This window comes from Rhinopithecus roxellana, chromosome 1 (genome assembly GCF_007565055.1).
Source record: "Rhinopithecus roxellana isolate Shanxi Qingling chromosome 1, ASM756505v1, whole genome shotgun sequence".
NCBI classification, from domain to species: domain Eukaryota; kingdom Metazoa; phylum Chordata; class Mammalia; order Primates; family Cercopithecidae; genus Rhinopithecus; species Rhinopithecus roxellana.
Genome location: NC_044549.1, coordinates 21,472,240 through 21,486,050, shown reverse-complemented (window position 1 = coordinate 21,486,050; position 13,811 = coordinate 21,472,240). Strand labels below are relative to the sequence as shown.

The 13,811-nt window shown below is 39.4% G+C and overlaps 1 protein-coding gene across 21 annotated transcripts in view; it reads left to right on the top strand.

Annotated features, from left to right (window-relative positions):
- ABI3BP (ABI family member 3 binding protein) overlaps nucleotides 1–13,811 on the top strand; it is a 260,542-nt gene that overhangs the window by 125,239 nt on the left and 121,492 nt on the right. For all 21 annotated transcript variants that reach the window (XM_030940138.1, XM_030940197.1, XM_030940157.1 and 18 more), the window contains exons 7-9: nucleotides 7,150–7,198; nucleotides 8,169–8,240; nucleotides 8,814–8,906. In XM_030940138.1, the coding sequence (XP_030795998.1) occupies nucleotides 7,150–7,198; nucleotides 8,169–8,240; nucleotides 8,814–8,906 (214 nt within the window). The remainder of the gene's footprint in view (nucleotides 1–7,149; nucleotides 7,199–8,168; nucleotides 8,241–8,813; nucleotides 8,907–13,811) is intronic.

Sequence of the window (13,811 nt, the reverse complement as noted above, 5' to 3'; positions counted from 1 at the left end):
TTTACAATCCCACCAACAGTGTAAAAGTGTTCCTATTTCTCCACATCCTCTCCAACACCTGTTGTTTCCTGACTTTTTAATGATTGCCGTTCTAACTGGTATGAGATGGTATCTCACTGTGGTTTTGATTTGCATTTCTCTGATGGCCAGTGATGATGAGCATTTTTTCATGTGTCTGTTGGCTGTATGAATGTCTTCTTTTGAGAAATGTCTGTTCATATCCTTTGCCCACTTTTTGATGGGGTTGTTTTTTTCTTGTATATTTGTTTGAGTTCTTTGTAGATTCTGGATATTAGCCCTTTGTCAGATGAGTAGATTGCAAAAATTTTCTCCCATTCTGTAGGTTGCCTGTTCACTCTGATGGTAGTTTCTTTTGCTGTGCAGAAGCTCTTTAGTTGAATTAGATCCCATTTGTCAATTTTGGCTTTTGCTGCCATTGCTTTTGGTGTTTTAGACATGAAGTCCTTGCCCATGCCTATGTCCTGAATTGTACTACCTAGATTTTCTTCTAGGGTTTTTATGGTATTAGGTCTAACATTTAAGTCTCTAATCCATCTTGAATTAATATTTGTATAAGGAGTAAAGAAAGGATCCAGTTTCAGCTTTCTATTTATGGCTAGCCAATTTTCCCAGCACCATTTATTAAATAGGGAATCCTTTCCCCATTTCTTGTTTCTCTCAGGTTTGTCCAAGATCAGATGGCTGTAGATGTGTGGTATTATTTCTGAGGACTCTGTTCTGTTCCATTGGTCTATATCTCTGTTTTGGTACCAGTACCATGCTGTTTTGGTTACTGTAGCCTTGTAGTATAGTTTGAAGTCAGGTAGCGTGACGCCTCCAGCTTTGTCCTTTTGACTTAGGATTGTCTTGGCAATGCGGGCTCTTTTTTGGTTCCATATGAACTTTAAAGCAGTTTTTTCCAATTCTGTGAAGAAACTCATTGGTAGCTTGATGGGGATGGCATTGAATCTATAAATAACCTTGGGCAGTATGGCCATTTTCATGATATTGATTCTATCCATGAGCATGGTATGTTCTTCCATTTGTTTGTGTCCTCCTGTATTTCACTGAGCAGTGGTTTGTAGTTCTCCTTGAAGAGGTCCTTTACATCCCTTGTAAGTTGGATTACTAGGTATTTTATTCTCTTTGAAGCAATTGTGAATGGAAGTGCATTCATGATTTGGCTTTCTGTTTGTCTGTTACTGGTGTATAAGAATGCTTGTGATTTTTGCACATTAATTTTGTATCCTGAGACTTTGCTGAAGTTTCTTATCAGCTTAAGGAGATTTTGGGCTGAGACAATGGGGTTTTCTAAATATACAATCATGTCATCTGCAAACAGGGACAATTTGACTTCTTCTTTTCCTAACTGGATACCCTTGATTTCTTTCTCTTGCCTGATTGCCCTAGCCAGAACTTCCAACACTACGTTGAATAGGAGTGGTGAGAGAGGGCATCCCTGTCTTGTGCCAGTTTTCAAAGGGAATTTTTCCAGTTTTTGCCCATTCAGTATGATATTGGCTGTGGGTTTGTCATAAATAGCTCTTATTATTTTGAGGTACGTTCCATCAATACCGAATTTATTGAGCGTTTTTAGCATGAAAGGCTGTTGAATTTTGTCAAAAGCCTTTTTTGCATCTATTGAGATAATCATGTGATTCTTGTCTTTGGTTCTGTTTATATGCTGGATTACGTTTATTGATTTGCGAATGTTGAACCAGCCTTGCATCCCAGGGATGAAGCCCACTTGATCATGGTGGATAAGCTTTTTGATGTGCTGCTGAATCCGGTTTGCCAGTATTTTATTGAGGATTTTTGCATCGATGTTCATCAGGGACATTGGTCTAAAATTCTCTTTTTTTGTTGTGTCTCTGCCAGGCTTTGGTATCAGGATGATGTTGGCCTCATAAAATGAGTTAGGGAGGATTCCCTCTTTTTCTATTGATTGGAATAGTTTCAGAAGGAATGGTACCAGCTCCTCCTTGTACCTCTGGTAGAATTCAGCTGTGAATCCATCTGGTCCTGGACTTTTTTTGGTTGGTAGGCTATTAATTATTGCCTCAATTTCAGAGCCTGCTATTGGTCTATTCAGGGATTCAACTTCTTCCTGGTTTAGTCTTGGGAGAGTGTAAGTGTCCAGGAAATTATCCATTTCTTCTAGATTTTCTAGTTGATTTGCGTAGAGGCATTTATAGTATTCTCTGATGGTAGTTTGTATTTCTGTGGGGTCGGTGGTGATATCCCCTTTATCATTTTTTATTGCGTCTATTTGATTCCACTCTCTTTTCTTCTTTATTAGTCTTGCTAGCGGTCTGTCAATTTTGTTGATCTTTTCAAAAAACCAACTCCTGGATTCATTGATTTTTTTGGAGGGTTTTTTGTGTCTCTATCTCCTTCAGTTCGGCTCTGATCTTAGTTATTTCTTGCCTTCTGCTAGCTTTTGAATGTGTTTGCTCTTGCCTCTCTAATTCTTTTAATTGTGATGTTAGAGTGTCAATTTTAGATCTTTCCTGCTTTCTCTTGTGGGCATTTAGTGCTATAAATTTCCCTCTACACACTGCTTTAAATGTGTCCCAGAGATTCTGGTACGTTGTATCTTTGTTCTCATTGGTTTCAAAGAACGTCTTTATTTCTGCTTTCATTCGTTATGTACCCAGTAGTCATTCAGGAGCAGGTTGTTCAGTTTCCGTGTAGTTGAGCGGTTTTGATTGAGTTTCTTAGTCCTGAGTTCTAGTTTGATTGCACTGTGGTCTGAGAGACAGTTTGTTATAATTTCTGTTCTTTTACATTTGCTGAGGAGTGCTTTACTTCCAATTATGTGGTTAATTTTGGAATAAGTGCGATGTGGTGCCGAGAAGAATGTATATTCTGTTGATTTGGGGTGGAGAGTTCTATAGATGTCTATTAGGTCCGCTTGGTGCAGAGATGAATTCAATTCCTGGATATCCTTGTTAACTTTCTGTCTCGTTGATCTGTCTAATGTTGACAGTGGAGTGTTGAAGTCTCCCATTATTATTGTATGGGAGTCTAAGTCTCTTTGTAAGTCTCTAAGGACTTGCTTTATGAATCTGGGTGCTCCTGTATTGGGTGCATATATATTTAGGAGAGTTAGCTCTTCCTGTTGAATTGATCCCTTTACCATTATGTAATGGCCTTCTTTGTCTCTTTTGATCTTTGATGGTTTAAAGTCTGTTTATCAGAGACTAGGATTGCAACCCCTGCTTTTTTTTGTTCTCCATTTGCTTGGTAGATCTTCCTCCATCCCTTTATTTTGAGCCTATGTATGTCTCTGCATCTCAGATGGGTCTCCTGAATACAGCAGACTGATGGGTCTTGACTCTTTATCCAGTTTGCCAGTCTGTATCTTTTAATTGGAGCATTTAGTCCATTCACATTTAAGGTTAATATTGTTATGTGTGAACTTGATCCTGCCATTATGATATTAACTGGTTATTTTGCTCATTAGTTGATGCACTTTCTTCCTAGCCTCGATGGTCTTTACATTTTGGCATGTTTTTGCAATGGCTGGTACCGGTTGTTCCTTTCCATGTTTAGGGCTTCCTTCAGGGTCTCTTGTAAGGCAGGCCTGGTGGTGACAAAATCTCTAAGCATTTGCTTATCTGTAAAGGATTTTATTTCTCCTTCACTTATGAAACTTAGTTTGGCTGGATATGAAATTCTGGGTTTAAAATTCTTTTCTTTAAGAACGTTGAAGACTGGCCCCCACCCTCTTCTGGCTTGTAGAGTTTCTGCAGAGAGGTCTGCTGTTAGTCTGATGGGCTTCCCTTTGTGGGTAACCCGACCTTTCTCTCTGGCTGCCCTTAAGATTTTGTCCTTCATTTCAACTTTGGTGAATCTGGCAATTATGTGTCTTGGAGTTGCTCTTCTGGAGGAGTATCTTTGTGGCGTTCTCAAATTTCCTGAATTTGAATGTTGGCCTGCCCTATTAGGTTGGGGAAGTCCTCCTGGATGATATCCTGAAGAGTGTTTTCCAACTTGGTTCCATTTTCCCCCTCACTTTCAGGCACCCCAATCAGATGTAGATTTGGTCTTTTTACATAATCCCATACTTCTTGCAGGCTTTGTTCATTTCTTTTTCTTCTTTTTTCTTTTGGTTTCTCTTCTCGCTTCATTTCATTCATTTGATCCTCAATCGCTGATACTCTTTCTTCCAGTTGATCGAGTCGGTTACTGAAGCTTGTGCATTTGTCACATATTTCTCGTGTCACGGTTTTCATCTCTGTCATTTCGTTTATGACCTTCTCTGCATTAATTAGTCTAGCTGTCAATTCTTCCACTCTTTTTTCAAGATTTTTAGTTTCTTTGCGCCGGGTACGTAATTGCTCCTTTAGCTCTGAGAAGTTTGATGGACTGAAGCCTTCTTCTCTCATCTCGTCAAAGTCATTCTCTGACCAGCTTTGATCCGTTGCTGGCGATGGGCTGCGCTCCTTTGCAGGGGGAGGTGCTCTCTTATTTTTTGAATTTCCAGCTTTTCTGCCCTGCTTTTTCCCCGTCTTTGTGGTTTTATCTGTTTCTGGTCTTTGATGGTGACGTACTGATGGGGTTTTGGTATAGGTGTCCTTCCTGTTTGATAGTTTTCCTTCTGACAGTCAGGACCCTCAGCTGTAGGTCTGTTGGAGATTGCCTGAGGTCCACTCCAGACCCTGTTTGCCTGGTTATCAGCAGCAGAGGTTGCAGAAGATAGAATATTGCTGAACAGCGAGTGTACCTGTCTGATTCTTACTTTGGAAGCTTCCTCTCAGGGGTGTACTCCACCCTGTGAGGTGTGGGGTGTCAGACTGCCCCTAGTGGGGGATGTCTCCCAGTGAGGCTACTCAGGAGTCAGGGACCCACTTGAGCAGGCAGTCTGTCCCTTCTCAGATCTCAACCTCAGTGTTGGGAGATACACTGCTCTCTTCAAAGCTGTCAGACAGAGTCGTTCGCGTCTGCACAGGCCTCTGCTGCTTTCCCTGTTGTTTTTTTTAGCTGCGCCCTGTCCCCAGAGGTGGAGTCTACAGAGACAGGCAGGTTTCCTTGAGCTGCTGTGAGCTCCACCCAGTTGGAGCTTCCCAGTGGCTTTGTTTACCTACTTAAGCCTCAGCAATGGCGGGCGCCCCTCCACCAGCCTTGCTGCTGCCTTGCGGTTAGATCGCAGACTGCTGTGTTAGCAATGAGGGAGGCTCCGTGGGCGTGGGACCCTCCCGGCCAGGTATGGGATATATTGTCCTGGTGTGCCAGTTTGCTTAAAGCGCAATATTGGGGTGGGAGTTACCCAATTTTCCAGGTGTTGTGTGTCTCAGTTCCCCTGGCTAGGAAAAGGGATTCCCTTCCCCCTTGCGCTTCCCACGTGAGGCAATGCCTCGCCCTGCTTCAGCTCTCACTGGTCGGGCTGCAGCAGCTGACCAGCACTGATTGTCCGGCACTCCCTAGTGAGATGACCCCAGTACCTCAGTTGAAAATGCAGAAATCACCGGTCTTCTGTGTTGGTCGCGCTGGGAGTTGGAGACTGGAGCTGTTCCTATTCGGCCATCTTGCTCTGCCCCCAATAAATTTATTTTAAATTATGATAGTAAACACTGTCTTTGATTAATTCCTTAGACTGGGTTGCTAAGGAGGAAATCATTGGGTCAATGCATGCAGACACCCCTCTTAAAAAATACTCTAATGAGAGTAAACTTTTATTTGTTGTGATTTTTTAGAACATAAGAACCTTACTATAAGAAAAATAGCCAAGAGTAAGCTTGGCATATTGTCCCTTCTTTACCAGGAGTATATCACTTATGAAAATGGTGGTATGTCAAAAAGTATATTTTGCTCACTACTAGGTGTTTGCCCTTGGAAGGGGTTTGGTAATCAGGTAAACACCTATCTGGTAAGCAGCTCATAGTCAGCACCTCCTTGATGATCAGCAGGTCTAGTATATGCCATACTGCCATACCTGTATCATGTATACAGGCTAAACCAAGTATCAAAAAGTGGACATCCATCTTGCCCTTTCTACTCAACTCTAATTCTCCTGTATACAATTTTCTGCCTTTCTCCTCACCTGCCCTGTGTCCCTCTAGTCTGTCTTATCCTTGGCCTCATGATTATGTCTGGCAATGACTCTGCTTTAAAGTCTACACCCATCCCTAGTTCAGGCTCCTTTATGACATCAGAACCTCCTGTGGGACTTCTAAGGTAATTTGGGTGAAGAGAGGAAGCAGAGTCCTCTGGGGTACATCCTTCTGATTCTGAGGTCCCTTGTGTATAAACACGTGCAGAATGGTTGAAAGTACAGGCTGTGAAATAAGAAATGTCTGGATCTGAGTCCTTGCTCTGCTTTCTTGAGCAATAAGTGCTTGGTGTTGGGAGCTCATGCTGGTTGTGGTAGCTGTAGTAACAGCAGCAGCAGCAGCAATTGGGTACACTCAAACAATTGATCTTGATTGGTTTTCGAAGATAATAGGTAGTTTAGCATCTTTTTGAGAGGAACTGTAAAAGCAATTTGGTGGTGTCATATCTCAAATGTAATAAAAATAAACTAATATTCAATACAGAAGATTTGGTTTCTTTTCATTGCAGTTTCTAAGTAAAGTGAACTAATGGGAGTTCTGAAGAAATTGCTTCTGTCAAACCTTGGGATATTTATGAGGGAAACCAAGTGAATCCAATAAAGTAGAGGCAGATGGATGTACTAACAATCTAACCAACAACTTTTTTTAAGACGGAGTCTCACTGTTGTCATCCAGGCTGAAGTGTAATGGCACGATCTCGGCTCATTGCAACCTCTGCCTCCCAGGTTCCATCAATTCTCCTGCCTCAGCCTCCTGAGTAGCTGAGATTACAGGTGCCTGCCACCATGCCCGGCTATTTATATATATATATATATTTTTTTTTTTTTTTTTTTTAGTAGAGATGGGGGTTTCATCATGTTGGCCAGGCTGGTCTGGAACTCCTGACCTCAAGTGATCCACCCGCCTTGGCCTCTCAAAGTGCTGGGATTACAGGCGTGAGCCACCGTGCCCCGCCACCAGCAACTATTAAACCAGCATCACAGGAGACTTCATGGAAGACAAGAAAGGGCTACTTCCAGTTCTGTGATATGTTTTAAAGAACAGAAAGTGATTTACGGTGACTGAAAAGCTGACTTTATTCTTCTCTTTTCAGCCAGCATATGTCCCAAGGAAGCTAATCCCAATAACAATCATCAAGCAAGGTAATTTGTCTGCTCTGGAAATGTGTTGAGAGCGATCTTTAATATACTGTTAGCTAAGCTAATCAAACATGGCACAAATTGTCTCAAATTTTTTATTGATTTTTTTTTTTTTTTTTTTTTTTAGAAAAAGTTCAAAGAAAATATAATGGTCTAGTAAATTGGAAGTTAATGGATAATTTTGGCTCTTTTACCAATACACCAAGCCTTGGGCTGGTCACACTGGTCAGACAACTAAGGACAAAGCAACCATCACATGTATTACATTTTTTAAAACAAGTCAAATATGTGGAGCTTTGCCCAGGATTAAGTTGTCATACCCGAAGAAATCCCTTGATAGGATATTTTCATTAATGAAAATGAAAGCTGATTTAGTGGTCACTTTAAGGAAAGTAAAGACGTCCAGGTTTCCAGAATTATAATGGCATTTCACTTCAGTATCTGATTGTTTTTGTTTTGGCTTCTGATTTTTCAAATTATTAAAATCTATTATTTCCAGAAAGTTTATTGGTAGAAGGGACAGAGCCCTTAAAAAAATAGTTCTTCATTTTCAGAAAACACAACATCCCAAGTGTATTCTCCAAACAGAGTCAGTGTTGATATTACTCAAAGACTCTGCTTTGAGAAAATAAGTTTTCTAAACTTTTATTGCTGGGTCATCACCTCATTTTGTGCTAGTACTGATTGATTTGGGGAAAAGGAAGGCTTCAGAGAATAGAGTTAGGAAGAAAATTTTCCAGTAATTAGAAAGGAACACCTATGATAGAATAATAGCCTTTCATTAGTTAAAGGCACAGGTGTTAAGGTAGGTATGCCTTCCAACCCTTCTGTTGGCTACATAGCCAGCCCACTGAGTTGCTTTGTATTAATAAAGTTAGATCAAGGCTTTTCCAGCACAGATGACTTCACATTAGTAGCTTCTTACTGCCTTGTATTTCCCACCCCCTCACACAGTCTATTTGTATTTCAACAGTGATTCAGAATGTTACTCACAAGGATTCAACTAAATCCCCAGAAAAAGCTCCGTTGGGAGGAGTGATACTAGGTGAGTGGATCTTGAAATCTAGGCTTAGATTCAGCAAATCGGGCTATCTTTAGAGAATAGGGCTTTTCTGGAGTATTGCAGTGTGAGTAGTTCTGTTTAACTGATGTGGTTCACTTCCTTTCACTGTTTAGCATCCTGGCTGGTGTCCATTCCAGGCTAGGAGCCAAGCCATGCTATCTTTATCATGGTGTGTTAAAGAGATAGCTCTAGCACAGGTGCAGTGGGAATGATGGCACCTGTCCTACCTGCCCCACAGAGTGGACCGAACTGCTCTTTTAAAAATCATTATTATTGATAATGATCATTGTTCACCACACATCTTAAGCAGCCATTTTACAATTTTGAGTCTATGGATTGAAAGCCAGAGGATTTTAGTAGTTTGGTTAAATATGAAAAACATTCTATTTAAAATGTGTGGTGATATTTTTTCCAATGTTTTAAAGTTTGGGTTAAAATTTACTAAGCAAAATAAGTGCTACGCTTCATAGTTTGTAGTATCTGATGTGCTGAGCTTCATTTTATGTCATGATGCACTTTCTTCCCCTTACCTTATTTACGTCTATTTCCTTGCAGTCCATCTTATTATTCCAGGTCTTAATGAAACTACTGTAAAACTTCCTGCATCCCTAATGTTTGAGATTTCAGATGCACTCAAGACACAATTAGGTAAGCAGAAAAGTTTTGTATTTAAACTTTGCAATGACTGAGTACTAGCACGATATTCTTAGTAGATCCAAAGAGTCTTGCAAATGAGCTGTTTGAGGATCTAAAAGTAAAAAAGTAGAGGTAAGGAGGTTGGAGGTACTCATTATAAATAACATTCCATAAGAAAATAATTATTTTATATGTACATATTTATATAAGGTATATTTATATGTATGAAATAAGAGTGAATGTTTATGAAATTCTTCAAAATATAAATATATATGTATAATTTTCTAATAAAGTAATTCTAAATTATACTTACTATAATATTAAGGGGCGACTAGGTATTTTCAATGAGAATTGATGTGAAATTCAGATTCATTAGAATTATTATTTACTTGAGATTGATACTGCTTCCTATTTCTAGAAAGAACCGGTTATGAGTTCAGTGTTTAAAAAACCTTAAAACATAACAGTAAAAGAAAAAACGGAAAATCCACTTAAAAAGGGGCCAGGGAATAAATGTGGAGGTCACTGGGCTGAGTTGGTTGCTGCATTTGAGTATCAAATTAGGCTCTGAATTGTCTCTTAGCAGAGAATCTCAACCTTGATCAAACATCAGGAGCACCTGGAGGGCTTAACACCAAGACTGCTGCCACCCCACTCCCCCCACCCACCTCCAGAATTAGATTCAGTAGATCCAGAATTTGCATTTCTGACAAGTTTCCAGGTGACACTGACACTGCTGGTATAGGAACCACACTTTGAGAACTACCCCTCCAATGTCTCTAGAGAATGCCTTGGGCTGTTAATAAATTTGGAAGAAATAGTGCAGTAGAAATTGAACAAGCCTTAAGAATACAGAATGTATTCCCTGAGCTAGGCACTGGCTATAAACTTTAATGTTTAATAAATGATTGAATCCAGCACATTGTATGGATAAAGAAACGGAGTCCCAAGCCCCTGTTTGGCAACATTCATTCAACAAATACTATGTGTTACCCTATGTCAGAACCACAGGTTGCTGGGGGCTATGATGGTGAATTACCCAGACACGGCACCTGCTCATACTGGGACCTCAGATAAGGCACTTACTTTCTCCTCCCTTACTGGGGGCCTTACCTGTCCCCTTCTGTTGATATTTCCTCTTTTTTGGCTTTGAGAGAGAGAGAAGAAATGATAAATAAGATATAACCCGAATATTTTTTAATTCAATAAAATACCGCGAAACATGACAATAGGCTGGGGTCCTAGGTGGGCAGACCCTCTGGTCAGGCCAGGGCTTGGTGTGATCTCTCTGTTATCAAGAGCATGCATCCACTGGGAACAAGCCGTTGATGTTCCTGACAAGTAGCTGCTGGTACAGTGCGGATCCCACAAGCCAATAACTCATTTCCTTTTTCCCCCTTTTCCTCCCTGCCCTGGAGATTTACTGGGGGAAAAAAGACATCATATCTAACGAGATATCAAATGTTGATGTATTTTTCTTGTTTCCAATTTTCTTCTTTAGGGAATAGGGCTATGTAGAGATGTTTAGAAGTTTTGTCCACTTAATGTCAAGCTACTTAATTTTTTTAAAAAACCTGAAAAGAAATTGGTATCTCTTCATGTGTTTTTCAAATATCCAGACATTTAACTTTGCATAAATAGTGTTACCTGAAAGTTTAAGTTAATTTTTTTCATTTTTTGCTTGTCTGATCTGAGGCAATCCAGTTATAAGTTTGGAAAAGTTTTCAAAACTTATGGTTCAACATCTTAGTAAGATATGAAAATATTTGCCAATATATCTTTGTGATTTTGTGCAATCCTTATATTTTTATTTTAATATAGTCATATCTAGTAGTCCTAGAGTGAGTTACTTCCCAGAAAATAGATAAGTAACTCTGGACTTCATTTTCTTAATTTGTACATCAGACTTGATCACCTCCCTTTAGCTATAAAACCCTGTGACCCAACCCTACATCATGTAAATGTGATGCTGCCAGGATGCTTCCAAATTAAGTTCCCTCAGTGAATCTGTGTTTGGAAGAGTTAAAGCTCAGAACTCTTGCATTATCCTGTTCTCTGCCCAGAGACTGTATCTTTTGTAATCTCTTATTGATTGGGTCCCTAATGTGTCCATCAAAACTACAGAAAGCAGGGTTTGTGAAGGAGACAGAAAATGAGCAGGGGCGTTTCTCAGACCATTGCTGTCAGTTTTGAACCGGAAGATGTCATGGTCTATTACTCAGTGCTTAGTCTTGAGTGATGTTTCCTAATCTTTTAAAAACTGTTTTAAAGTCCTGCATGCTACCATAATACCAATTTAGCATTTTTGCTTTCTGTAAGGAATTAAAGTGAATTTTTGTCTTGTGATTTGTTTTTAGTTTTGCTTTTCTGATATGATTCACTAAAAGCCCAGAATTAAGTATGATTTTAATACAGAAAATTAAATGCAAATAGTAAAATGCAAGTAATTAAAACTATGAAAATAGTAAATATGTTTTTAAACTTGGCTTTTGAGGGAAATGCCTATCTTAAATTGAATACATGGGGCAAGATGGGGTGGTTCATGCCTGTAACCCCAGCACTTGGGGAGGCTGAAGCCAGGGAATCGTTTGAGACTTAGCAATGCAAGACAAGCATAGGTAATCTAGCAAGACCCCATCTTTAAAAAAATATTAAAATAAAAAAAATAGCCAGGCATGATGGCACATGCCTGTAGTCCTAACTACTCAGAAGGCTGAGGCAGGAGGATCACTTAAGTCTGTGAGTTTGAGGTTTCAGTGAGCTCTGATTGCACCACTGTACTCCAGCCTGGGCAACAGAGCAAGACCTGGTCTCTTAAAGTATTGATGCTAATGATAACAGATAGAACGCATAGAAAATTTAACACATGGAGAATTTCTTACTGTATTAGTCCATTTTCACACTGCAGGTAAAGACATACCTGAGACTGAGCAATTTACAAAGAGGTTTAATTGGACGTATAGTTTCACATGGCTGGAGAAGCCTCACATATATGATGGAAGGCAAGGAGGAGCAAGTCATGTCTTACATGGATGGCAGCAGGCAAAGAGAGCTTGTGCAGGCAAACTCCTGTTTTTAAAGCCATCAGATCTCATGAGTCTTATTCACTATCACGAGAATAGCATGGGAAAGCTCTGCCCCCATGATTCAATCACCTCCCATCAGGCCCCTCCCACAACATGTGGGAGTTCAAGATGAGATTTGGGTGGGGACACAGCCAAACCATATGACACAGTGAAGAGACTGATAGCCAGTACGTTTGAAAATGTCCAATAAATCAAAGCAGAATCCTACCCAACAAATGTACCAACTTAGTAGACCATGTTTCTTAAAAAAAACTACATATAAAATTTTTTTAATGTTTTATTGTATATGCTTCAAGCAGGCAGCATGAAGTTTTCTTATATGTATACATAGTGAAATAGTCCCTATACTCAAGCAAATTAATATCCATCCTCTTGCATAGTTACCATTTGTGTATGTGGTAAGAGTACCAAAAATCTTAATTTTCTAATATACAATATTGTAATTATAGTTCTTGTTTTCTATATTAGATTTATAGTCTTATTCATCCTATGCATCTGCAACTTTTTACCCTCTGTTCTACATTTCTCTATTTCCCCCTCTCCATCCCATCCCTCATAAAACAGTTTTATTCTCTATATATGTGACTTTTTTTAGATTCCACATGAGTGAAATCATGCAGTGTTTTTCTTTCTGTGCTTGGCTTATTTCATTTAGCATAATATCCTCCAGATTTATCCATGTTATTGCAAATGGCAGGACCTCCTTTTTTAAGGCTGAATAATACTCCAGTGTGTGTGTACCATAATTTCTTTATACATTCATCCATGAACATTTAAGTCATTTCCATACCTTGGTTGTTGTGAACAATGCTGGAGTGAATGTGGGACTACATGTATCTCTATGAGGTGCTGATTTCATTTCCTTTGGATGTATGTCCAGAAGAGAGATTGCTGAGTCAAACGGTAGTTCTATTTTTAATTTTTTGAGGAAACTTCATACCATTTTCTATAATGGCTGGACCAGTTTACATTTCTACCCCAACAGTAAACAAGAATTTTCTTTTCTCCACACCCTTGCCAACACCTATCTTTTATCGTTTTGCTTAATATCCATCCTAACGGAAGTGAGGTGATATATCAGTGTGGTCTTAATTTTGCATTTCCCTGATGATCAGTAACGTTGAGCACTTTTTTTTTCATACCTGGTAGCCATTTTTTATGTCTTCTTTAGAGAAATGTCTGTTCAGGTCCTTTGCCCATGTTTTAATTAGGTTATTTGGGGTTGAGGGTGGTTGTGTTATTTTGTTTTGCTATTTTGTGTAAGCTCCTTATATACTTTGGATCTTAACCCTTTATCAGATACATGTGGTTTGCAAATATTTTCTCTCAATGCATAGGCTGCCTTTTCATTTTGTTTATTGCCTTCTTTGCTGCACAGAAGCACTGTTTTTTGCAAAGTGTGGACATAAACAGTCCTTTATGCCATGAAGGGAGAAATAAACTTCCCTAAAGTTAATTATCACTGCAACTCAGAAAAGCTGTATTTTTGAGGTAGTAAATCCTAAAAACAACATCCTCATTCCAGCAGAGCTCATAATGGGACATCAAGAAGTATAATAGCTTGTTCTAAGAACACATGGTGTGAATAATGAGAGATATAAACAAAAAATTAGGATTACACACACATCCCTAAGGGACATACAAAGGGTTTGCCAAAGTCAAGACCTAGCCTGCCAAAAATTAAAGGAAACAACTGTGATGGAAAAAGGTACAGAAGAAATAGAGGAAAAGGAATTTCCTGGGTTTTAGGCTGTGTTCTGATTGCATTTTACTTTCCTATTGCCAAGATTGCAGTTGTGCATAAGATAGTGTGGGTGAATGCTCAGGGGCT